The sequence below is a fragment of the Nicotiana tabacum genome, chromosome 4, assembly GCF_000715075.1.
Source record: "Nicotiana tabacum cultivar K326 chromosome 4, ASM71507v2, whole genome shotgun sequence".
Lineage (NCBI taxonomy): Eukaryota > Viridiplantae > Streptophyta > Magnoliopsida > Solanales > Solanaceae > Nicotiana > Nicotiana tabacum.
Window position 1 is genome coordinate 77,187,903 of NC_134083.1, and position 26,559 is coordinate 77,214,461.

General features: G+C 36.3%; 1 protein-coding gene and 1 pseudogene across 3 annotated transcripts; one reads left to right on the top strand and one right to left on the bottom strand.

Annotated features, from left to right (window-relative positions):
- Positions 1-1,823: 1,823 nt before the first annotated feature.
- LOC107774739 (P-loop NTPase domain-containing protein LPA1 homolog) lies at positions 1,824-22,576 on the bottom strand. Of its 3 annotated transcripts, none has more exons than XR_001645585.2 (18): positions 22,239-22,576; positions 22,055-22,138; positions 21,500-21,573; positions 21,380-21,413; positions 20,180-20,238; positions 19,899-20,013; positions 19,746-19,783; positions 19,495-19,592; positions 19,367-19,422; positions 16,098-16,371; positions 15,863-15,978; positions 14,537-14,593; positions 12,939-13,004; positions 11,568-11,642; positions 10,925-11,018; positions 8,819-8,888; positions 8,464-8,573; positions 1,824-2,021 (listed from the first exon to the last, which is right to left on the bottom strand). XR_001645585.2 is itself a non-coding variant. In XM_016594379.2 (15 exons), exons 1-15 carry the CDS (start codon positions 22,377-22,379, stop codon positions 10,956-10,958), a joined length of 1,350 nt encoding a protein of 449 aa, XP_016449865.1. In that variant the 5' UTR covers positions 22,380-22,575; the 3' UTR covers positions 10,591-10,955. The 3 variants fall into 3 exon arrangements, 1 of the variants encoding a protein (XP_016449865.1); XR_001645586.2 differs by having other exon boundaries at positions 8,464-8,576; XM_016594379.2 differs by lacking the exons at positions 1,824-2,021; positions 8,464-8,573; positions 8,819-8,888 and having other exon boundaries at positions 10,591-11,018; positions 22,239-22,575.
- On the top strand, positions 2,046-9,480 carry LOC107774740 (NADPH-dependent aldo-keto reductase, chloroplastic-like; annotated as a pseudogene).
- Positions 22,577-26,559: the final 3,983 nt, after the last annotated feature.

Genomic DNA, 26,559 nt, shown 5'->3' on the forward strand with positions numbered 1-26,559 from the left:
TTCCTGCTAAAATACCATGATCTTTAACCACAACTCACCCTACAAACCTTAGCATAGAACCACAACACCCTACGGCCCATAAGAAACTGTATTCTTCTTAAGCACCTTCAAAAATACCACAACTACAACACTCATTCTGAGAATACATTATGTGAATTTGAAATTGCTCTTCTTACCTTCCTTACACAAAAATGTATAATCCATAGTCATATAGAACTTCCGCAAATCCAGGCACCATCAAACGAAAATCTCGGATTTTTATCCATACATAAGTCCGGAAACATTCTCAATTGTTATATATAATTCTCAAACCCACTGGAATTCTCTCGGGAGTCACCCACTTTGCTCACATATAATTGCACCGTCCAAATGGGCCGAAAGACACGTGCCCCATTAGCACCACAACACTCAAAGAAGTAACTCTACTTTAGCCCCACATAACAAATTCATACTCTGTGCGCACTACATCATTCACCAATAATAACTCACTCATCCCACGATTTTTTCATATACTCATCCGTGCAATATAATCCATAACCAGAAAGTTTCCTTATTCAAGTCATTTTAGAACTCCACCTCTGCAAGTCATCACTGATTCCCAAGCATACTTTAGACCCAAACAAAATTTGACACATACCCATGAATTGATTAGTCTATAGCAGGCTCTCCCACTTGGCTCAAAGTCATAGATTAAAATACTCCATAATTCATAATACTCATACCCTATTACTGTCATAATACCGTAGTCTGTGCCACAAAATTCTTCTCAAGCTCATGCAATGCCAACCATAAAAATATCCCAAATCATCCGCTAAGATCGCAATCATTCTCTTGATACTCAAGTCGACTTTCTCAACCAAATTCGAATTCAAATCTCCACACATACGCCCCACTGGCAGAAAAGAAACCCTCCACTCATATTACAAGGAACACACCTACGTAGATTACTCTCCAGGAGATAACCCACCTCCCTAGCCTCAAATTGGCTTCTTGTTATATCTTTTCGCAGCCACAATTTCTACGCAGTCACTAAATCTTTCGGAGTCCAAACTCGTCAACCAGACCTGAGAGTTTAATTTGTCCCACAATTTAAACACGTGAAAGATCTTTCAAAACATTCACACTCGAGACTGTACGTCACATCAAATCAAAAATCAAGCATCCAATAGCCTTCCTTTACATTTCAAGGAAACACTTCTCGTTATGTTCAAATCGTCTTAACACATTCCGCGGTCACATCATACCCATCATACTTTCATTTTACCGCTTATCGAGCCACAAATTTCACTGTAGGGTCATCACCGGACATATGAGTCCAATTGTACAAATTACAACTGAAGCTACCGAGCTTAAGCTGCGATCTAAACCATTCCTTAAGTCCCCCAGACTTGCCCATCACCAAAATATAGAATACTCATCTTGAACTTCGTTCATGGAATCACAAGCCGGCGATGCACAACTGATACCGAGCGTTCATGTGTGCATACGAATACGTGAAAGGAATTCAAAGAGTTATGTCTCAAGCTGAATCAATCGCGCACGATAAGGAAAGAAAGATGTGAAGTATATATCCTAAATGCCATGTTGCCTCTCGAAGATAAGTATGGACGTCATTATACCGATCCGCAAGACTCTACTAGACACTTGCTCATGACTTGTAGAACCTATGAACCTGGATCTGATACCACCTTGCCACGACCCAAAATCCCACTAGTCGTGATGGCACCTAGCCCAACCCGTTAGGTAAGCCAATTTTCAACTATCCAATTCCAATGAAATTAATTAAAAGAAAATATCTAAAACCAATACATCTCCCCAAGAACTGGTAGTACAAATCACGAGTTTCTAAGAATAGAGTATACAAAGCGAAAATGAAATAAATACATAGTCTGTTTGAATAATATATAAACAGAGCTTTTATAAATCTAAGGCTACCCTGAACAAGAGACAGCTACAACAGGAATGCAGGTACATCTTCAGATCCCGCAACCATCGAGCACAGCAACAGCAACATCCAACATCTGCAAGCAATGTGCAAAAGTGTAGTATTAGTACAACCGACCTCATGTACTGAGTAAGTAACAAACCTAGCCGTAGGTTGAAAGTAGTGATGAGCTTCTACCAAGGTCGGGTCCAAAACCAATAGTCCACAACAATCCATAACAACATAAAGCAAATAATACCAGAAGTAACTCAGGGATAAAATACTCAGCCAAATAATGATTTCAAAAATAGTAGTTCTTTCTTTCAAATACATCAGTGAAAACCCAAATCGTTTGCCGAAATTGCCAATAATATGAATAGTTTGAAAACAATAAATTTCTCCCCAAAAAAATCTTTTCAATAATAAATAATATGTTTCATTTTCCTTCCGGATAACCCGTGTAGAACAAATGCATCACTATGTCCATATGTCAAAATGTGTGAGAAATCATGAATGATGTGATGTTGTACAGCATGAGGAAAGAAAAAAAATACATCTCTATGCATGTATGTCATGTGTGTATGCCAATGTGATGCAAAAATGATAAAATCATAAACAGCCCCTCGGGCAAAATATCACTCATATACAGCCCCTCGGGCAAACCTCACAGTCACTCGTGCCACTCGGGCATACCTCACAATCACTCTTGCCACTCGGGCATACCTCACAATCACTCTTGCCACTTGGGCATACCTCACAATCACTCATGCCTCACAGTCACTCAGCACTCGCACTCAGTAGGTACCTGCGCTCACTGGGGGTGTATACAGACTCCAGAGGGGCTCTTTCAGCCCAAGCGCTATAATCTGCACGGACAACTCCCGTGCTGCATGGACAACTCACGTGTTATAATAATAAAGTATGCTGCAGGCGGGAAACCCCGATTCACACTCATCCTCACAATCAGGCCCTCGGCCGATATCAAACATGTTGCGGCGTGCAGCCCGATCCCATAAATATGCAACATGCTGCGGCGTGCAGCCCGATCCCATAAATATCCTCACAAATCAGGCCCTCGGCCTCACTCAGTCATAAACCTCTCAAGCCACTTGGGCATTTCAGTAAAAATACGGCATTCGACCCAAAATATTTATATGCATCAAAATAGAGCCATAAAACTGAGTTATGATATGCAATGAAATGAATATGACTGAGTATGAATTTTCAATTTAAAACAAATAATTCACAGTAATATGACCTCTGTGGGTCTTAATAATACTGTCACATAGCCTCAATCATGATTTTTAATATGTTTTTCAGCTTAATTTCTCTAACTCATAAAACGCATGGAAAATGCCAAGATCATTTAACTACAAAATTCTACAGAAACAATTATGTCACAATTTCTATAGTACACGCCCACACGCCCGTCACCTAGCATGTGCGTCACTTCCCAACAATTCACGAAATACATATATTCAGGGTTCATACCCTCAACTCCAAGATTAGAAGAGTTACTTATCTCGAACAAGCCAAATCCAATGTCGAGCAAGCTAAGCAATGCTCCAGAAATTTCATTCTGCGCGTATCAACTTCCAAACTTCTCGAATCTAGTCACAATAATTTGACTCAGTCCACACAATTTATAAGAATTAATTCCATATCAAAATGCTAATATTTTCCATAAAATCCGAAATTACACCCCAAAAATTACGCGTGGAGCCCACGTCTCGAAATTCGACGAAACTCACAAAATACGACAACTCATCCAATTACAAGTTCAACCATACTAATTTCACTCAAATTCGACTCCAAATCGGTATTCAAACTTGAAATATTCATTTTGTGACATTATAGAAATTTTTTTCTATTTCTCTTGAAGATTCAATAATCTTACACCAAAAATTAAGATTAATTCATGGAATATAATCACAAGGGAGTTAAGAACACTTACCTCAAGTTGTGTGGAAAATGTCCTCTCCAAAATTGCCCAAACCGAGCTGCAAAATATCCAAAATGAGAAAAAAAATCTCGGAACCCTCGTTTTAAACACTGCCCAGGCATTTCCGCACCTGCGGTGCCTGGGCTCGCACCTGCGCATCCGCATCCGCATTTGCGGACACAAATGTGCGCTTGCGGAAACAGCCAGCCTTCCAAAACCTCGCATCTGCGGCCCTTTTCTCGCATCTGCGGGCTCGCAGATGCGCATTCCCCTTCGCACCTGCGGTCGCCTCACGCCAGCCCCAGTCCGCATCTGTGCCAACACTTTCGCACCTGCGGCCTCGTAGATGCGGCAAATTCCTCGCACCTGCGAGCATTGACCAGTTCCACACTTGGCCGCTTCTGCGGCTTATTTCACGCACCTGCTATCACACCAGTAGGCAGCAATTCCAGCATTTCCTTAAGTCCAAATTTGATCCGTTAACCGTCCGAAACTCACCCGAGGCCCCCGGGACCTCAACCAAATATATCAATAAGTCCCATAACATAACATAGACCTACCCTAAGCCTCAAATTACACCTAACAACATCGAAACGACGAATTACTCCTCAATACAAAATCAACGAACTTTGAACTTTCAAATTCTACATCTTGTGCCGAAACATATCAAATCAATCCGGAATGACTTCAAATTTTACGCACAAGTCACATTTCACATTACGGACCTATTCCAATTTCTAGAATCAGATTCTGATCTCGACATAAAAAAGTCAACTCCCGGTCAAACTTCCCAAAAATTCATCTTTTGGCATTTCAAGCCTAATTCCATTACGGACCTCCAAATAATTTTTCGTACACGCTCCTAAGTCCAAAATCACCATAAGGAGCTATTGGAATCATCAAAATTCGAATCCAAGGTCGTTTACACATAAGTCCGCATCCGATCACTATTTTAACTTAAGCTTTAAACCTTGGAACTAAGTGTTCCACTTCTTTCAAAAACCTCACTGGACTCGAACCAATTGCCTCGACAATTTACACAACAACTGTAAAGTACAATTTAAGCAGTAAATAGGAAAACAGGGTTGTAATACTCAAAACAACCGGTCGGGTCGTTACAGTTCTCAACAAGGTTAGCTTTCTCTTCAGCGTTGCTACGACATTCCCAAGAGTAATGGCCAAATTTATAACAATTATAACACTCAATTTTTTATTTGTCTTACCTTTGTCCATTATTTTCTTGATTGTAGCTATGTCATCTTCCTCATCTTTGTCCACGACCACGACCTCTGAATGTTTGGTGGATTTTAACTTCATTATTGAAGTTTAGACCATTATTTCTTCCTCTTCCATGACCGCCACGGCCTCGTTCCCCTCCATAATCCCTGAAGGAAGACTGAGTATTAAGAAATTGCTCCAATGGCACTTCTTGTCTCCTTTTGATCTTTTCTTCGTGGGCTTATAAAGAACCATCCAATTGCCCCACCATCATAGAGTCTAAATCTTTAGACTCCTCAATAGCACACACCACAAAATCAAATTTAGGTGTTAAAGTGCGAAATTTTTTTTTTACCACACAGACATCTTCTATGTCCTCCCCGTATCTTCTTAATTGATTCATAATAGGCTTCACTTTTGAACAATAATCCGAAATGCATTCAGATTCTTTCATTTTCAAAACTTCAAAATCAGCCCTTAGAGTTTGAAGTTTTACCTTCCTCACCTTGTCAACTCCTTGGAGAGAATTTTGTAAAATCTCTCGAGATTCCTTTGAGGTGGTAGCATCTGCCACCTTCTCAAACATGGCATCATCCAAACATTGGTGGATGAGCGTGAGAGCTTGTTGATCATTTTTTCTTGTCTTTGCCAAGACATCTTTTTCATTTTGAGGCAGTGCTTCCTCATTATCAGGTTTTGCATACCCTCTATCTACGATTTTCCACACACCCTGGGAGCCAAGAATGGCTTTCATGCGTAGACATCATTTCTCATAATTATCTTTTATGAGATGGGGGTACTGAAAATACAGCGAGCCATTATTTGCCATGACTCTGATACCACATTGTTGGAAAAATAATATCCCGCCTAGGAATAATATTCACTATAAATAATAATAACACAAGAGAGTAACAAAGACACCAAATCTTTTAAGGGGTAAAATACAATACCCGAGCGAAGCAATATTACCACTATAGTATTACAACTTAGTAGTGTTAAGATACTACTACAACTTCGAAAGAAATAACACTCTTTATTTTAAATACCTCACCACAATATTACTCACACTCATTATTTTTCTCACAGACTACGATCTGTGGATTACTTTCTCTAACTTCTCTTACTTTTCTCTGCTTTTGGTGTGTTTACAATTGAGAGAATGCCCTCCTTTTACAAGGCAAATGAGTCGTGGGCTCAAAGTATTCTACATGAGCAATTTGATTTTCCTCCGCATCTTTCCAAACTTGGTCACCAAGTATAAACTTTAGCCAAGTATTATTATATAGGCACATGCCTATATTGATGGGATGGACCCCACATCAATTACAAAATATTTATTATATAAATTTACTTACAATTACCTTGTTAGTCACTTGAGTACGTAAATAATTTTTATATCGTCAATGCATTAAACTTAAACACTTATTATAGTGATAAAATTATAGTTGTAATAATTAGAGTGGAAAAGTATATACAAGATGATGAGTAACAAAGTTTTTTTCTTCATGATTTGTACTTCTATAGCAATCCAAATATACAACAACAATAACAATATCAAATTCAGTATAATCCCACAAGTGGGGTATGGAGAGGATAGTGTATACGCAGGCCTTACCACCTTGTGAAAGTAATTAAGAGGTTGTTTCTGATATACCCTAGGCTCAAGGACAGAATAAAAATAAGCAGTAACAACAAACAGTAACAACATTAAGATAGATGGTAAGATGGCCGAAGCGAAAGAAACAACATATAATAATAGAAATCTAAAAATAGGAAAATATGAAAATTATGGGACAGAGATATCCTCCTATCAAGGATTATGTCCTCGATAAGCTGCAGTAGTGTTATATGCTGCCTAATCACCTATCTTCATAACCGTCCAAATATATAAGGAAAAATACTAGGGAGGGCGGCGCTAGAAGAAAAAATTATTTGGACCATTAGCCTGCCTAGGTTCATGTTTAGAGTCAATTCAAGTTTTTGTGTACTCAACATTGTATTAGTAGTATTAATTAATTAATAAATCAAACTTCTTATTGTCAAATCATAAAATATTCAGAAGCTCTTTTGGTTCATCTATTCTCCCTTCAGAAAACAAAGGGGGTCTCCTTATTCTTCTAACATTTCCAGTTTTGGGCCATTTGACTTTATTAGTGCACAATTTTTTTATTTTAAAATATGAAGGGCGGTTTTTAGCTACATTTCTTTCATTTTTAAATGGAAGTCAGCGGACCTTCTCTTTTATCCTAATATAAATTGTTTCTTTTACATTAATTTAGTGATTAAGGCCAGTTGGGCCGTCCTCCAGATATGGCGGCAGACAAAATCTGTTGAGTAATGTATTGCACCATCACATCCGAAGGTTTTGACTTTTTTTTTTTTTTGGTGGAAAGAAAACTATATAAACTGAGTGTATATAAACTGAGTGTAAAGACAGTGGTTTCAAGCATTAGCATATACTATTAAAGTGAGTTAAAAAAACAGTGAGAAGAGAGCAGTCAGAGAGAAAGATGAGAAGCTATCAGACAATGCTAAACAATGGTGAAACCCTACCAATTATAGGTATGGGACTTATTCTGGCGAAAACGATAGAGAAATAACAGAGAGATCCATTAGAATGGCGCTCAAGGTAATTAATTGCATCAACTTTTAGCACATACTTTCCTTTTCTTCTTCAGGTTTCATTAATTAATGGTATGTTTACATGGAAATTTATTTGGGTTATTGTTTCGAGCAGATGGGGTACAGACATTTTGATACAGCAAAAATATATGGTTCTGAGCCGGCAGTGGGAAATGCATTAAGACGAGCAATTGGTGAAGGAATGGTGGAGAGGGAAGACATTCATATCACCTCTAAGCTATGGTCAAGTGATCACAATGATCCTGTTTCTGCACTTCACCAAACTTTACAGTAAACACCGATCGATATGCATGCTTTTTAGTTACTACTCTCCTCCGTTCCATTTTGCGTCAAGTATATTATAAATATATTTCTATATTTGGAAACAGTTTGACTTTAAAATTCTCATTTTACTCTTAATAACATGTTTTATATCAAATGAAGTCAAATTTAAAACCACAAGCTCTAAAAAAATTCTTTAAAAAGAAAAAACTTTGTGTCTGGTCAAAATAAGTCAGATAGATTGAAACGGAGAGTGTAGTTGTTTCTCAATATTCATAGGAAACCAACATGCAGCAGAAAGATCGACCAAAGGTGTTAGCTTCTGACAATAGTAATTAAACTATTGTATTTGCAGGAGGCTAGGGATGGAATACGTAGACTTGTATTTGGTGCATTGGCCAGTGGCTTTGAAGCCATGGGTTGATTATCCAATTCCCAGAGAAGAAGACTTTGAGACATTAGACATGGAGAATACCTGGTCTGGCATGGAGAGATGCTTAGAGATGGGTTTGTGTAAGTCCATTGGCGTCAGCAATTTCTCATCTACAAAAATTGAACACCTTCTGGATTTTGCTTGTGTCACTCCTGCTGTCAACCAGGTATTAATTTGCAAATTGCAATATACGAAGGCTTGTGAGCATTTGAGATTCTACAATACTGAATTAGATATCTCTTTGGTTGACCACCGTAGACCAGTTTATTCTGCTTGTGTATGATATTTGATTCTAATTAAATAAATGGGGTTCAGGTGGAAATGCATCCAATGTGGAGGCAAAGTAAGCTGAAGGCATTATGTAGAGAATATGGAATTCATGTAAGTGCATATTCACCTCTTGGTGGACCTGGAAATGATTGGGGAACTACTGCTGTGGTTGATCATCCCATCATCCAATCTATTGCCTTCAAACATAATGCAACTCCAGCTCAAGTAAGAAATGTCTCTAAACAATGACACACATACACAAACGTGCAAATATATACATTATTAAGCTAGAATATGGAAAAAGTAACTAATTGTCCTCTTTGTTGAATTTTTCTTTTATTAGGTTGCTCTAAGATGGGGATTGTCCCAAGGATCAAGTGTTATAGTGAAAAGCTTCAATCCAAGAAGAATGAAAGAGAACATTGGAGCCCTTCAATTGAAATTAGACGAATGGGATTTACTTAACATAAATAAGATGGAGGAGAGGAAGATTATGAGGGGAGAGTGGCTATCCAATGACACTACAAGCCCTTACAGAACCATCGGGGAACTTTGGGATGACGAGATATAATTCTAATTTCTATCAATGATATTGGCCTTTTGGCTAACTTTAAATGTAAAGATAGAACATGCATGAATGTACTTGCTACCTGCATATATAATATTTTGATGAAAGAAAAAGACCCATTACCCATAGAAAATTGTTGGACAATTAGAAAATTATTTTTCGAGTATGGGTAATGAATCTTTTTAATTAATTAGGAGATATTTAGAATTGGCCAACAAGACGATGACACGTGTCCCTCCGTTTAAATGAGGGGTATATTTGAACTCAAAGTATGACTATATGAATATAAATAACCCAATAATATAACGTGGGGTATTCTTAGACAATTTTCGAAAGTATAAGAATATATTTGGATTTTTGCCGTAGTAATAATAATAATAATCCATGAAAAAGGATTAATCTTTGCTGAGAATTGAGTCACCAAATTGGTGTTGCAGCTTACAACATTCTCGCATAATGTACTGCTAACTATAAAGAAAGGATAAAATATAGAATATTTTAGTCTTAACCATAGTTTAGGGATTGTTTAGTCTAAATAAATTTCAGCCCTTAGATTTGAAAGTGGACAAATGTCATTAAATTAGACGTACACCGGTAAAAATGGAGGGATACTGGTAGCATGATTGCTTAGAAAGAGCTCCTGATTAATTTTCTAATTGTTGACTTAATAAGCTTTAAGGCTAATTGTGGGGGGGGGGGGAGTGCGTTAATTAGCACTAACCCAAAGGTTCAAGGACCATTGAAAAATTCGAACATATCTGAATCCCTGATGCACAGTTGCACGCATATGCGCAATAACATATGCATAAGGATAACTACTCTACAATGAAATACAAACCTTTTTCTTTTTTCTTTTTTGGGGGTGTCGCTGAGGGACCTTTGAATTTTGATGTTTAAAAAGGACATAAATGATCCAAAAATATTTGGGGAAGGGGAGCAGCCCCACAAAACTCCTCTGCCTCAGGCCATGTTTAAGGTCAAATTTCTGTTTAAGCATTTTACTAATAATATATAGGCTTCTTTCAAATATTAAAATAGCTACCCTAAGCACTAAACTACTCTTCCTTCAGTTGGGCAAAAAAAAACGGGGATCTCCATATTCTGTTAATATATTTCCAGTTTTGGGCCATTTGAATTTATTAACGCACCATATTACTAAAATTGAAGCGGGCGGCTTTCAACTAAATTTCTTTCAAAATGGACATCAGCCGCTTGACAATTTTCTATTCTGTCCTAATAATAATTTGTTCGTTTTTTTTTCTTCTTCATTTTCTTGAGTGATTAGGGCCAGTTGGGCCGTCCTCTGGATATGGCGGCAGACAAAATCTGCTGAGTTAGGAAATTGTATCACTTGAAACAAAAAAGAGCTGTACGATAAAACTGTCTGCACATTCCCCTCATTCAGGTGGTAGAAGTAAATTATGGGCGCCTTAAAGGCAACAGAAGATACAAGATGATGTTACTCTTATCAGCTTAAGACTTCTCAGGTAGTCAAACTTTTAAAACAGAGCAGGATTGCCCTTGGCTGAATGAACTACACAAAAGACCATATGGTAGAGACAGCTTCTGTGCAGCTCATGCAAAGGTGAAATAGATCTACTGAGGCGATGCAAAGCTTTATATATCTGCAAAGGTAGTAGACGGACTTAATAGTTGGCTGAGTACCTTGTTCATCAAGAATATTGCTGGCAGTAATCTAGTCTTTGGCTATCTGCTCATTGTTCCCCCTAGAAACTTGTGCTGTACCTTGCTCGATACACTGAGAAGCACAAGAAAAAGTAAGTCATGATTTTCACTTGGATTATATCATAACCTCTGTTTCAGCTGTGTAAAACATCAGACAACTAAAATCTTTGACTTTCCCAGATGAAATCAACAGTGACTAGGGGTGGCCAACGGGCGGGTCGAAAACGGGTAATACAAAAAACGGATAAATTTCCGACCCGACCCATATTTAATACGAATAAAAAATGGGTTAACCGGTGGATAATATTCATATTATCCATGGTTTCTTGAATATGATCACTTTTGGTGGGAGAATTCCTAGTCTCCCAAACTTGAGGAACCCCCAATTTGAGGCTTTACAAATGTAAAAGTTAAACCCATTGGTTATCCATTTTCTAAGTAGATAATATGGTTCTTATCCATATTTGACCCGCTTTTAAAAAGTTCATTATCCGATCCATTTTTTAGTGGATAATATGAATGAATAACTGTTTTCTTTTATCCATTTTGCCAACACTAGCTGTGACCCAGTGACAATCAACAAAGTAAGCCCCAGGAAAAGAATAACACACTGACAAATTACCTGTAGAAGATGGTTGTGCAGCCAATCCAATGTTTGTGGAAAAGTTGTAGCTGATATGTTTACAACTGTTAAACCCTGTCAATAAAGAATGCAGCCCCATCGGATAAAAATTGTGAATGTTATACGTTAACAAATCAATAATCCAACTAAACCACAAAAGTCAGGATGTAGTAGGTAAAAGTCGATTCAGACATATCAGACATGGAAAAGAAATTGAAAAATGGTTACTTTCTCTTTTTTATTTAATTAATTAATAAGTTTAATAAGAAAATCATTTCTTTTCAGCCAACTTGCATACTAATATCAAATAAAATTATACAGCGCTTTTATTTTATTGCACCTGACTACCTGTGTCCATAATTCACCATGCGTTAAATTGGGTTTTTAGTGCATGCATAGACCCATGAAGTAGTATCAAGAATTCTTGAAAAGAATCACTTTTCCATAGCTCAGACAAATTTATATGAACTGCTCAGCAAGTCCCTCCGACCACAAGAAAAATATCCTACTCTCAATTTTTTGTACTCTGCTTTTGGTGTTCCCCATTTTGCATCTTCCACTATATTTTCCATTAAGTTATCACACAAGAAAAGGAACAGACCAGCCAATAGCGAACTAAAACCTATGACTTGGATGCTATGCTCAATTTAGGGGTCCCCTTCTTTCCTCTAGCTCTATTTATTCATCTGGATAAAGAAAAGAATTTGAAAGAAATGGACGCCTAGATTCAAACTACAGATACTAACTGGCTAGCTGCAAGAACACGCTATTGAAATAGCATTGTGCACGACTAGCTGCATTTAGGAGGATGACAGTCGACTTTAGTTCAGGAAGTGCAGCAAGTACTTGAAGATTGGTGCCAACTTTTTAAATTGAATAAGAACCAGATCTGCAATGATGGCATTGTATGGGTTATAGTAATACATGGCTTTATGCATCAAAGCCATTTCTCCCCCTGCAGAACATGTTTAAGATCAAATGTCATCACCTAGGGGAATTCCACTATTAGTAACACTCCTTGAGGAGCATTTTTTCCGTATAGCGATAGATTAGAAAGCTTTCATCACACATTTGCACTCACTGGATTGCTTAAATTTGCCCACAAAAATGAAAGCCACGTGAATCCAATACCAATAAGACACATAAATAGTCTGGTGAAATTTCTCTGTTTCATTAGATACTACAGTAGGTTTTCACAATGCAGATTAGGCTCTTATTGGCAGGTTGATTAGTTCTTGATTTCTCCTTGGATAGTTTTTATCTATGTGGAAGAAGGATTTCCAAATTTGTATATGGATGCTTATGAAAATGATAACTCAGGCTCCCAACATGTTAAGTTTATAGAAACAAATAGAAAACGAAAAAGCATACCTGTGACGTAAACGAACAGAGATAGTCCTGTATAGTCTTCAAGTTAGTTATCAATTTATCTTTGTCCTGAAAAGAAAGTCAAGAGAGGTTACCAGCTAAAGAAGACAAGAAAAGGGAAAACATTCAGATAGAAATACACTGTACATACAACAAGAATCACTAGGCCTCCATTCGTTCCAAAAAAGTTGGTTGGCTATATGATTCCTCAGTGACCATATTTCTCCATTTAAATTCCTCTAAAGCCAACATTATATAGAATGAAAATAAAAATAAAGAGTACTAGAAGTTCTCTATCTTTTCTATTGGCATAAAAATCTCTAATAGCGCTAAAAGACTCATACAAAGCATAGGACCAACAGAAAACGAACCAACATGACGAAAACATATTCTCAACTAATCAGTATCACCTATATAGATAAGAAAAATTGTGCCCTATCTTTCCCTAAGTTTGCATGGATTCCAAGAGCAAATACACTACGTATCATGCGTGTGCTTATTCACAACACACGCATAAAATAGAGATAGGATTGAAGCCAGATATAGAGAGAGAAAGGGGTGGAATTTTCTTAAATTTCTGTAGAACTGATAAGTGGTGGTGGAGCCACATATAAGGAAGGTTGTTCAATTAAATCCCCTTCGTCGAAAATTATACTGTCCAAATAGGATAAAGGTAATGTTTTTGTACGTATATAAACATTTGAAATCCCTTTGACATAAATGAAGCTTTACTGTAATGACAAATAAGCATTTTTGGCATTTTTTTAATCCCTTTATTAGAATTTCTGGATTTCTTCCAGCTTTGCAACGTAGAATATCACTGGCTGGAGTAGGTATGGGGATAACAAAAATTCATTTCTTTTTATTTTCTTTTCCTTTTCTTCTTTTTCTTGGGGGGTGGGGGGGGGGGGAGTGGGTATGGGGATAACAAAAATGAACTGTCATATCCCTAGCTGATGACCAGAAGACAATATGGTAACTTCAATTTATTATGAACTCACCTCACTTGGATAGATAAAAATACAAATAAAGATGAAAGGATCATTAAATTGGTGATCTTCGTAATGAGTTTAAACTTGGTAATCAGTATATATATCATTTTCAAGCTCAAAACATTATCTATTCTCTTTTTCTAAGTGTAAGTGGAAAACTGATGTGTGAAGAAAATTAAGGAGAAACGAGGATTATATATCTTCAAATGGGTTTTTCAGCTTTCCAAATTGAAGGGGAACAAATCTTGAACGTTTTATATGCTTCAGAAGACATATCATTTTGGACAAGATATTCGTGCTCTTTCTTATTCATTCTTCTTTTTTTTTTTAAGAAAAAATTTATTCTTAATTGTCAGAAAAGGTCTCCACCACCGTACATGTGCAAAGATTAATCCAAAAATCAATTTCTTAATAATTTAGACCAAAAATAAAAGAAGAGCACATGTGTATATCAATCACCAGTGATATTTTACTGATAAGGACATATATCACAGATTTTGCAGAACTCAGGTGCTACTATATCAAAATCCACCCAATTGAATTATGGATATGTTAAACTTCCATGTTCACAGATAATGATAAATAAGAGATCTCAACAACTTGTGGAACCTGGGTAGGATATTTCTCACTGCATGTGCGAGTAGCTACCCACTCCTCGAGCAATGCCTGCATAAAAGACATAACTTAGTCAATAAGGTAAACATGGGACAAATTATGAAAAACAGTTTACTCCCTGTATCCTGCTTTATGCAATGGATAATAATTTAAGATTATGATTGAGGATGATAACAATGGACTCAAATTCAGTTGCATACTATACCGGCAGCAGGAAGGAGACAAGTCAAACAAGTATATTTTTTGGGTAGTTTTTATAGATAGCTCAGTTGCAGGCAAATTTGATTTGTTTAATCAATTTATAGTTTTAAAATTAGAAGACACTGTATAGCTACTATTTTTTATATAATAAAAAAAAACTATCAAAACTTTCGGGATGTTTGAAAAGATAAGTGAACCGCAAAGGAGGGGGGAGATGGAAGGAATAAGATAATATTATGGATATCCTACTATTCCTGCGCATAACTGAGGTCCTCATAAAGTATTGGGAGCAGAAGTAGCAAACTCCATACAAGTAGATGGTTGGCTATTTCAATTTTACTCTTTTGTTCTACTGGAAATGGATAAATCTACCTTTAGTGGTTGTCTCTCTAATTAACCTCATCTCCTATGTCTTTGACTGACAGCCAATAATCATTCAAACAATTTAACTTTGGAAGAATGTAAAAACTGAGGTTCAACAAGGAGCATCTCAACCGATGAAGATATCACATGAACCATTACAGTTTACACTTCCATAATCAGCTGGATTATATTACCAACCCCACCGTCCTATTGCCCTTTCCTTTCCTAACTATTTAAGGGTTCTTCCTTAGTAGCTGGGGGTTGACTAGTGTGCATGCAAGGAATAAGATAAGCAACATGAGAAACATGTTTTTCCACTAAACAGAAAGAAAAAAAAATCAAGCTATTTGATGAAGTTAGTTTAGCGTAAGTTAAGACATCAGTTCAGAGTGAATAAAAGAGGAAAGGACAGTTGGGAAAAGTATTACGGGATATGAGTAAGGTATCATGTAAATGGGTCAACTTGTCCCTCAAAAATAGAAGCTAGAACTGGGTACTTTGGAGGGGAAGATAAAGACTACACCTCTTTGAGTTCAAACCGACTAATGAGCAGATTAGTAAGAAAAGATAGCTGTTCCAAACTGGTACTTAAAAAAGAAACTCCATTTTACTTTGTCATCTCTAAGATAACAAGGCTTAGAGAATTCAGAATTCAGATCTGCTCTTTATCTCTCGATCTATTTTAGAGAGAGCATATACAAAGATAGAAACAAGAATTTGAAGATAATATATGATAAATAGACATAAAGTGACCACCTTATGGTCAAACTCAGCCATCCTTAGAACTATAGGTACAATTATTGGTTGAGCACCAGATTTTTCTCTTCTATGAGAAGGATTTTGGTCTGCTCCTGAATCTTTAACTGTTTCACCTGCATTACCAGACAGGCAGTGAGGAAGCATCAAGGGAGGAAAGAAAAAAGAAATAGCTTGAGTAGAGGATTAGATTTTAGAGATGGAAAAACTAATAGAAATGTGCAAAGGCACTTACCCGTATTTTCAAACACTCTATTAACAATGTCCAAGGATTTCAGAGCAGCTGTGAGCTTGTTTGACTTGGAAGATTGTTCTGAATTCATATCCTCAGAACAGCAATCCTTGCGGTCGCTCTGACTGCTGTCTCCAACATTACAATTGCTTTTCTGTTGTAATTCCTTCTGTTCTTCCACCTTCAGAGATTTTGGCCCTGCTTGGTTTGCTGGAGAAGACGGTGGCAATTTATTCTCTTCATCCATTAGGTAAATACTAGGATCTAGGTGTATCCCCTGCCATTGATATACCATCCAACTGGGATCACTCAATGTTCAAGCATTGCTTTAAAATTGAACTGACCAAAATGATTTTCGGCATTCACTACCAATTCAAAAAAATAGTTGATGTGATACAAACACTGATAGAAAATTCTCAACAATACTGTAGCTACAAGGATGATTATACTAGACATCAGCCCTGCTATGCATGCTCACGTGTCAGTACATACATTTCTTTTTTGCATAAAATGCTTTCTTGACTGCCACCACACTCTAGGTATCTGTCTTTCGAGAAAAATTAAGGTAATATTATTAAATTTATGGCACTAAGGGGGTGCTATGTTGGAAAATTATGTTCAAGTAGGCCAAGAGCTTCCTTGTCTCTACCTGCACAGGCAGATTATAATCACATGGCATGTAATGATCTTTACTGTTTTTCCCCGAATACCGATAGCCTAGTGTCCCATTGTTGGAATGGTAACAGCTTAGAAGACCATGTTTTGATCAGGAAATTCCAAGATTGGCTCTCTTGCTACAAGATCTCGATAAGATGACTTTAATAACTGATGAAGCAGATCAATTAATCTGGCTGAGGCAACAGAATGATATCTTTTCAGTAGGCTCTTGCTACAGTGAGTTAAACAAGGTGCTGGAGAGTATTCTCAACTTGCCTTGGAAGATGATATGGAAAACTAAAGCTCCTCAAAAGGTAGCCTGCTTTATGTGGTTGTTAGCTTAATGCCTGTCTGAACCAAAGCAATTTACAGAGAAGGGGAGTGAGCATTTGCAGCAGATGCTGCTTATGCAACAGGGGCGGACCCACATTGGTTCAAGGGGGTTCAATTGAACCCGCTTCGTAAATATTTTTCACTATTTTTGTGTGGAAATTATTTTTTCAAGAACAAATATTGGTATAACAATAAGCAGTTGAACCCGCTTAACCAAAGTTGTGGCTTGGTCGGATGGTTCAAGCGGGGTCAGCTTCTGCTATTGGTCGCGTGGTCGGATGGTTCAAGCGGAGTAAGCATTTGCTATTGGTCGGGTGTTCGAACTTACAAGAACCTCTTCGTTATTAGCTTATGCTTCTTCTTCGTCTTCTTTTATTGCTTATTTTAGTTTAGTCTTTTTCCATAGTTATGGAACTTTCTATATGAAATTATTAATTTAGCGTAGCGCTTTTCTGTTTCTTTTTTTTTTGCTAACAGCTAATGCAAGTTAAATTAAAATTAATAAATAAATAGAGTTTGCTAACAGTATTTTAATATAGACCAAACTTATATTTGTTACAATATAATTTGTAAAATTTTCTGAAGTTCAATAACTTGTTAAATTATAAAGGTAAATATATATATATATATTTGAAAACAGTATGGCTTGCAAACAAAATTTAGAGCTACGGGCAAATTTTCTTTAAGGTTTTGTTAGAATCAAAGTAAAGAGCACTAGGTAAACCCTGTTTGTTTGTTAACTCAATATCGCTTTTACTGTTGATTATTTTTGAGGACTTCAGTATATGTTTGAACCCACTTGTATAAAAATCTGGGTCCGCCACTGTTATGCAACAAGCTTGACGAGTTCAGCAACTATCTTTTTTTGCATTACACAGTGGCAAGGCAACAACGGAAGCTGCTTTCCAATCTTTTCAACTTGTCTTTTGTCATGCCTTTCACTGTTAAAGACCTGTTTACTGTTTGGGGCAAAGTGGGATCAGCAAACCAGCAAGAAGTTTGTGGGTTACAGTGCCAACTTTTATCTGTTGGGTTTGTGGACTAAAAGAAATGCAAGATGTTTGAAGGGAAAGCTGTCTCTGTACAAATGTTAAAAGTACAAATGTCTTTGGTTTTTGGCTTTTTGGTGCAACTTACAGGATGTAAAGGATGAAAATAGCATGTTAGATTTCATCTGTATAGATATATGCCCCTCTTTTTGTTTTTGTGCACAGGGGTTTTTCTGACTTGTACCTAAACAGCACTTTCTTAGTGCTTTGCTGTTTATTTCTATATAATATATAGTACTTATCACTTCAAAAACAAAAATGCTTGTACAGCGTCCCAAGGATAGAAAAAGCTCTTCCGACACTGCTATCAATGCAGATTCACCAATAATATGCCTTGGGACTTCACCCGTCTCTCTTCCCTCTCTCCTAATCTCAAATTTAGACGCTCCAGATGAGCCTGGGTGGAGATTTTTCCCTTCTCCCGGGTATCTTTCTCCTTATACGTGTTAAATAAGGCAAATTTTCACTTTCTCATATCATTTCCTTCCCACTCATAAGTTACAAAAAGTGCCACTTTTTCTATTAGTAGTGATGCATAACCACATATAAAGGAGCTCAAACTGTGTTATCAGACAAGCAGCCTTTCATTTTGAAGGTGCCAGTGAGTCCAAACTAGTAAGTGACAAGATCAAGATAGACTTAGAAGCAGAAGAAAATACTCATATCGATATCAAATGCATATATAAAGACCTCCAAGGTTTTAGAACTACTTGGTTAATTGGGAAAAAACAAAATGCTAATATAGAAAGTTAGCTCCAACACATCCATCACTTTCTTAAGTGATTGGGTCCTCTTACCGTGAAGCGCAGTAGCGGATGTTTAAAAAGGTATACAATTATTTGCTTTAGATAGATATATCAATATTAGGAGATAAAGCTGCTTTATAGATTAAAGGCACACCCTCTGGGAGATTCGAAAGAGCATGTTTCCTCCACAAAATTCCTTCAAAATTCAATTAGTTTTAACTATGGCTGGGGCTTAATGTATGATCTTAGACTTCTTATCTTGAGAACCCATTTTCTGCCAGTCACAATGCTACTTTGTTTCGTTTTTTCTCTTTTTTTCTTTTTCTTTTTCTTTTTCTACAAGGACCAGTCACAATGCTTTTTTTCCAATCAGATGTCAAAAAGAGGATTACTAAGAAAGACAGGGAGGGCATACAAGAAACATCTAAGCGTGACAAATAAGCAAACACAAAAACACATTATGCAGTTTATGGAGGACAAATAATACCTCAATTATAATTGGTTTTCCATCTTTCATAGCTTTCTTCAAATCACCAGCCAAACCTACAAAAGATATTGAGATACTGATTGAATTCCTTGATATGTTCCAGAACAGTTTTTTACACCAACAATTACCTTTCCTTACTATTCTGCATTCTCTGCAAAATTCGGTTATTAGCTCCTCTGGTGAGCTGAAATCGCGTCCCCATACAGGAGAAGATGCCAAAGGTGCACTAACAAAAATAACAAGGTACATAAGTATTTGAGTGCTACATAATATCACACTTCTCAGACAATCTTTAGCTAAGCATGAAGAAATATGAGTATGCAATTTTCTGTAAGGAACTGGTAACCGTAATAACTAAATCTGCAGTGTAGTTACATACTCTGTTGATGTCCGTAGCAATTCATACACCATGTCAGTCTGGAAAAAAAGTTGCACATAAAAGGATAAGCAAGCCAGGATAAATAGTATGTGTTTGCCCAAAGGAAAAAATTAGAAGCAGAACCAGTAAGTGTATAAAGACTAAAGAAGACACCTGCAAGACGTTTGGCAAGTTCAGCCTTTGGGCAAGCTGGGTTGCAATAGTAGATTTTCCAACACAAGCAGTACCACAAACAAGAATTACCAAAGGAACTCTCAGATGGTGAAATCTAAGAAGATAAAGATAGCCAAAAAAGAGTAAGCAACATCAAATGTTAAATTAGGCCGTTTCAATCACTCCCTTCTTCATTGCTCCCTCCTTTACAAAAAAAGTATAAATAGAAAAAAACACAACAGGAAAAGGAAGGGAAAGTTGACAAAGGAAATATCACCTACCTCGTAATCATTTTATAACGGTTTATATACTCTTGTCCAAAACCTCTTCGCTCCATAAGCTGCACGACATCCAAAATCAGTATTATTCATCCACTTTCAGAATTTTGAAAAACTTCTATGAGAGAGGAAGATCAAATCACATAATACAGTGTCAACTTTTACACAAACTAGTATAAGATGTTCGCAGAATTAAGAGAAAGAAATCAGAGAAATCTGCTCTAAATATTTTTGTGGAAAATCTCTTCTTGTATGACTTTTTTGATTGAAGCAATAGGTTCTGCACAGATTTCTTATGGCAGTGTTGTTCTCATCAGACAATCAACAGATGAATGACCTTTAACACCCCAACCAAAGGGTTGGTCCCTGACGACGACGACAACAACAACCCAGTATAATCCCACTAGTGGGGTCTGGGGAGGATAGTGTGTACGCAGACCTTACCCCTACCCTGGGGTAGAGAGGCTGTTTCCGATAGACCCTCGGCTCCCTCCTCCCACCTTGCTCTTGGGGTGACTCGAACTCACAACCTCTTGGTTGGGAGTGGAGGGTGCTCACCACTAGAGCAACCCACTCTTGTCACCCCAAGAGCAAGACATTTTTATTAGTTAATTGAAAGCGTGAAACAATATTGTGTGCATATTAGCACTCCTACATGGGTAATTCAATCTGAAACACGAACATTGTTGTGTCAAATATAAGTTGTAGACACCACTAGATAGGAATAATTAATTGCCAAAAGACAGAAAGCAAAGCTCAAGTTAAACTGGATCATCATCAAGACTCTGTTTTCACCACCTTGAGTGCATTTGCTAGTTAAAGATGTCAACCAAATAAGATCCTAAAATAGAAACTTCTCAAAATGCCTAATGGATGAAATAATGAAGCAATTTTGCTTATGCTTAGATTCATTCAATAAAAGTGCAGCAGCTCACAATAATTCCCAACCACAGAGAGAAAACATGAAGATGTTTGATGACAAGTTGCAACTGGGTAACGAAATCCACTCACTCGCAAGAGGTACTTGGGGGGGGGGGGGTAGGTGTGTATTTAAAAATCATATCTCAATACATACAGACAATGGAATGAGCAAAAAATATCCATAGCAGATTATTTTAGATAGTTCAATATTCATGGGAAAGTTATTTGAACTGCTGAGAAGAATTGGAAGAGGAACATAACCGAAAGCAAGAAATGTGATACCTTGAACAAGTTTGCCTCCAAATCTGATTGTGAGCTGCGTAAGAAATAAGTGAGTGAGTTTTATGGATCAAGTAGGCTAATAACCCAATGAGAAGAAGACATAAAACTTTGATGTCATACACATCGAGTAGGCTGTTGTCAACAAGAAGCTTCTTAAGCTCAAGAGCAATTTTGATAGCCACGTGATTTGGTATCTGCAAACGAGAAGCAATGCATATTAACTCCACATTCCCAGCAAAAGATCTCTAGAAAAGATCCAAACCTCGGAAATTTGCAAGGGACAACATGAATAATCAATACAAATTAGCCAATTTTAGGAACAGCACAGTAAATCATCATTTTTTCCAGTGATGTTAAAATTTGAATAGGAACAATGCTGGTAAGTAACAACTTAGTCAATCAATTAAGAGCAAGCAGTGGAACTTAAGGCGAAACCTACAAAGACACTTTTTGCCTTATTTACATCACAACTGATAAGCTGAGCCGATTCTCTCGTAATTCCAAGTTGATAGTAAAATTTAATATGTTAGTTTAGAAAATAAAATCGGATTCAATTCATAGAATGATTACTTTCTGATTATGAATTTGCATGTGATTCAACAAACTTAATTTGCGGCAGTAACTGTTGCCAAGGTAAAAAGGTAAGAAATGCAGTAAAAAAGAACCATATTGAACCTTAGTGACAGTGAGCATTCTGCTGAGCAAAAATCTAGAGAGAACATAGTAGTGATCGGCATTGTCACCTAGCCATACTTTCACCTGAAACACACGCAAAACGAGTATATATATATATATATAAAAAAAAAAACAGAAATTAATCGAATAAGAATTGTAATTGTAGCAGCAGAACTGTACAGACCTTAACGAAATCGTATTTGGAAGAAGCATTTCGGGTGGAGAAACGACGAGCTGGAGCATTACTTTCGACAGCATCATCTTGTTTTTCGTCTGCTTCATTTGTGCTAGGGCTTTCTATTACAACCGCCTTATCCTTCTTCATATCTCTCGGAGCGTTCCCGCCGGGAAGGTGATGCCGGTAATTGCGACGGAGAATATGAACAATTTGCTTTATAAACTGCTTTTGTTTGCACTTTGCACCAATAAGAAAGGAACATAAAACTTTCGTCTGGCGTCTTCCCTAATCTTTTGGCAAATTGTAAAGATTAGAAATTAAATTTGAGGAACGTTCATTTCTAGAAAATTGTAAGGGATATTGGGAGGAAATATTTCAACATAATCTTTCCCAATTTGATTAAAAGAAAATAATTAGTAAAAAATTCTTGTATTTTATTTATAAATTAAAAAGAAAAATCGGTCTGAAAACCAATTGATCTCATCTTTTGGTTTGTCCTTTTCTCCTAATAATCACCATGTAGTAATTACAGTAGTAAATAGTTTTTGCAATTTCTTTATGAAAATATACCTTGCAATGTAGGACATTGTCTTCTAAAGAGGTTTTAGAATGATTTAGCATACTAGACCCTATGGAAAGAGGTTTTTCTTTGCACTTTTTGCACGAAAACAAGGTTAAGTTCATTTAAAATCATCCAACTATCTCTAAATTTTATAAAAGTCACTAAACTATTTTTTATTATTCAAAAATAACTCAAGTTTATTATTTTAAATTAAAAGTCATTTTAGCTCAAACATTACCATAAATCTGACATGGCATAAATTTTAACAAAAAAAATCCAATAGTAAATGACACATCAGCTTAAATAGATCATACCTGCTTCAGACCCATTTCTCCTTGAACCCAATTTTACCGGTAACCCAAATGATCTTAATATTAGAAAAAATCACTATTTTCCTCTTTCTCCTAATAAAATACGCATGTACCAGTGTCGACCACTCTTTAGCACTTCAGGTTTTTTAGAAAAACAAAGTTCTGATGAACTTTTGTTGTAGCTATTTCAAAGAGAGGTGGGGATGTGAAGAGAAAAATCATACTATATGACTTTGTGGTTGATGGGCCGAATTAAAAAGAAGTCTAGAAAATTTAAGAAAAATTAGATCTTTGTATTTTTTTTTTTTTTGGATTTTGGCACAAGTATAGTCTTAATGACACATCATGTTGTGTCTTTCTTTTGTCTAAAATATTGCCACTGGCTCTTTGTAATTGCATGTATTGACACATTTCATTATGCACTTTAATTGCATGTGATGCTTACTAAGCAGGTTTGTCTGTTGGTATTGCTTAATAAGCAACGTTTTAAAATTAATGAAATAGTAGTTTGTAAAAATAGGTTCTTATTAGCCTTATCATTCTTGTCTGTTCATGATACATTTATATGTTATGTAATATGAATATAGTGATATTTTAATTTAGCAAAAATACAAAACGGTCTGAATGGGGCATTATGTAACTAACAAGGCAAGAATTTTTTAGTATAAAATATTTTATTATAAAATAATTACGAAGGGGTATTTTGTAAAAGACAAGGCAAATAATTTTGTACTATAAAATAATTATTCTAAGCTAACGTGGCGTTTAATATTTTTTTATTGAAACTCATTTGGGTTACGAGTTATTCGGGTATAGTTCATTTAAGCTGATGTGGCATTTATTTTTGTAATTTTCTCATTAAATTTTATGCCATTTCAAATTATATTTATGGGTAAGGGTGTGAGCTACGGTGACTTTTAAGTGATAATGGTAAACTTTAGTGATAAAAAATAGTTGAGTGACTTTTGTGAAATTAAGAGGTAATTAGATGACCTTGAGTAACCCGGTAGAAACACTAGCTATATATCTTTTTAGTGGTTTTGACCAATATCATCTCTATTATTTCACCCTAATTTTAATTACATCCCTTAAATTTTCAAAACTTAACCAAAAACATCTTTCTATTAACTTTTTCACTTTATTCTAACGGAACATCCTTTTATCACGTAGACTTCATGTACCCTTCTTTCTTTTCTTAAAATTTCGCACAAAAATCTTTAGAAAACAAAAACAATTGCTGAATAACATAAAATCACCAACACGGTAGTGAACTTCCTTCGTATTTCTGAAAAATCTTTCTTTTCTTAAAATTTCGCACAAAAATCTTTAGAAAACAAAAACAATTGCTGAATAACATAAAATCACCAACACGGTAGTGAACTTCCTTCGTATTTCTGAAAAATCGGCGATCTTTTTTCGTAGTTTAGGAATAATATTGTAGTCAACGAAAGCAGCATCATTCAAAACGCAAACCTTATTTATAAATTTGTTACTAAATGACATTTCAATATTTCAACTGAACTGCTTCAACACTGAGTGGTCTTTTCCAAACTGCCGATCAAAATCTTCACTTCATACTCCTTAGCTTGCATCTCTTAGTTAGTAGTTAAATAAATACGAGGGAAAAGAAGAAGAATACAATCTGGGTTTTAGTTCTTCAAAATTACAGAATTATTTCTTTTTTCTTCTTAAAATGCCATATATATATCTGTAAGGACATGGTTTTCTGCTATGTATTTCTACAGTCTCATTCTCCGGATTGAGTTTTTCTTTTTTCCCAATTCCTTCTCTCTCGTGAGCTCACTGCAAATATGAGGAATCTAGTGATATATGTTGGATCTGCGAGGTTTTGAATGTAAAGAGAAGAAAGGATAAATATTTGGAGAACATGCTCACTTTTGCTGGTTTAATGTTCAGCCAACTAGACAGTTGCTTTTTTATTCTTTGAATAAATTGTTGGAAATTTTCTTAAAAGAAGAAAAAAGTGAAGAAGCAAACCACAAGACAAAAGAGAACCTTCCGTTAGAAAAAATGGAAAATAAACTGAGGGATGTTTTTGGCCAGGTTTTGAATATATACTTAAAAGATGTTTTCCATTAAATGGGATATTATAAGGATGTAATGAAAGTTAGGGTGAAACACTAAGGAAGATATTGGTTAAAAACTCTATCTTTTTATGTGTATATGAGAGTAGGTCGACGCACATGAGGTGCAAAGAAGAATGCTTGACGCGATTGCACGAAGGAGATGAACACTCAACTTGGAGCGGCTCGACATGCATAGTGCACATGGAATAATAGTTTGACTCGACATTCAGATGTGGAAGAAAAAGTACTCGATTTAGTGCTCAGCATGGAGAAAATGAGACATGTAATTAGTATATGGTAAAATTGGTTTATATTAAATGCTCGAATGATTACATAACACGTGAAATTGGAGGCGGATGGAAAGATGAAGCGAGTAGTAATCAAGATCGAGGATAACAACTTCGATTGGTATCGGGTAGATTCCGAAGGGAACGCAGTCAACAGAGGCAAACGAATGTTTATCGTCGAATGACATTTAATGAAGAATATTCCTCAGTATTAAATATGCAGTTGTTTTCAAAAATTTTGGCATTCATGGCATGTCGTTACACATTCATTCAATCGCCCCCATTATCGTCATTTAAGAGGAGTTTGATCATATGATCTTGTTCCCTAGGTATAACTATAAAAGGGGACTTGAACAATTATTGTAACATACGAAAAACTCGAACAAACTTATGCTACACATTATTCTCAAACTAAATACTACACTTTATTTTCTGTCTAACATTGTTCTTATTGCTGCCTTCAGATTCTCCCGGAACCAGGCTATCTACTATTTATCTCGATTTCAATGCTAAGACTTATATTTTCATTTAATTTATTTATCATTTTGGGATCAAATCAGTTCGCTTGTCTATAACCACGCAATAAATTCAACTATACTATTTTACGGGTAAACAGTTTGGCACCTACCGTGGGGCTTAGACAACTGCGTAATTGAGTTGATCCTTGCATCCATGACTAACTTGTTTGATTCTTTCTTTCAAGTAAAAATTATAAAAAATGGCAGCTAACGATGTCAACATCACACACAACATTGAAGCACAAGAAAATCTGCCTTAACACGAGGATTCGATCAGTGACACCCGCAACGAATGGGACGTAGCAGCTCCGGTCCATGCCGGGCGATATCCCTGACATGTGTAGGAGACAACTCCTGATGACGCTGAGGACGAGCACGTTGCGAAAATAGTAAGAATCTTGAGAGAGCAGTAAAAGGCCATCACGGGCCATCTCTCAAGGCATGACTATGTCATGACTAGGGCCGTTCAAAACCGAATCGTACCCGAAAACTGAACCGCAAACTTGGCTTAATGGCTTATTAGTATCGAGTTATCAGATTAACGGTTGGTGAACGGATTAAA

Bases quoted from the DNA above. Each gene is read 5' to 3' on its own strand.
- LOC107774739 (XM_016594379.2), bottom strand. From the start codon at position 22,379: ATGAAGAAGGATAAGGCGGTTGTAATAGAAAGCCCTAGCACAAATGAA. The intron at 20,014-20,179 runs GTAGGTGATATT...TTATCTTCTTAG, and splicing joins CGTTATAAAATGATTACGAG to ATTTCACCATCTGAGAGTTC. The intron at 11,643-12,938 runs GTATGCTTTTTC...CTTTATTGACAG, and splicing joins TCTGTTCGTTTACGTCACAG to GGTTTAACAGTTGTAAACAT.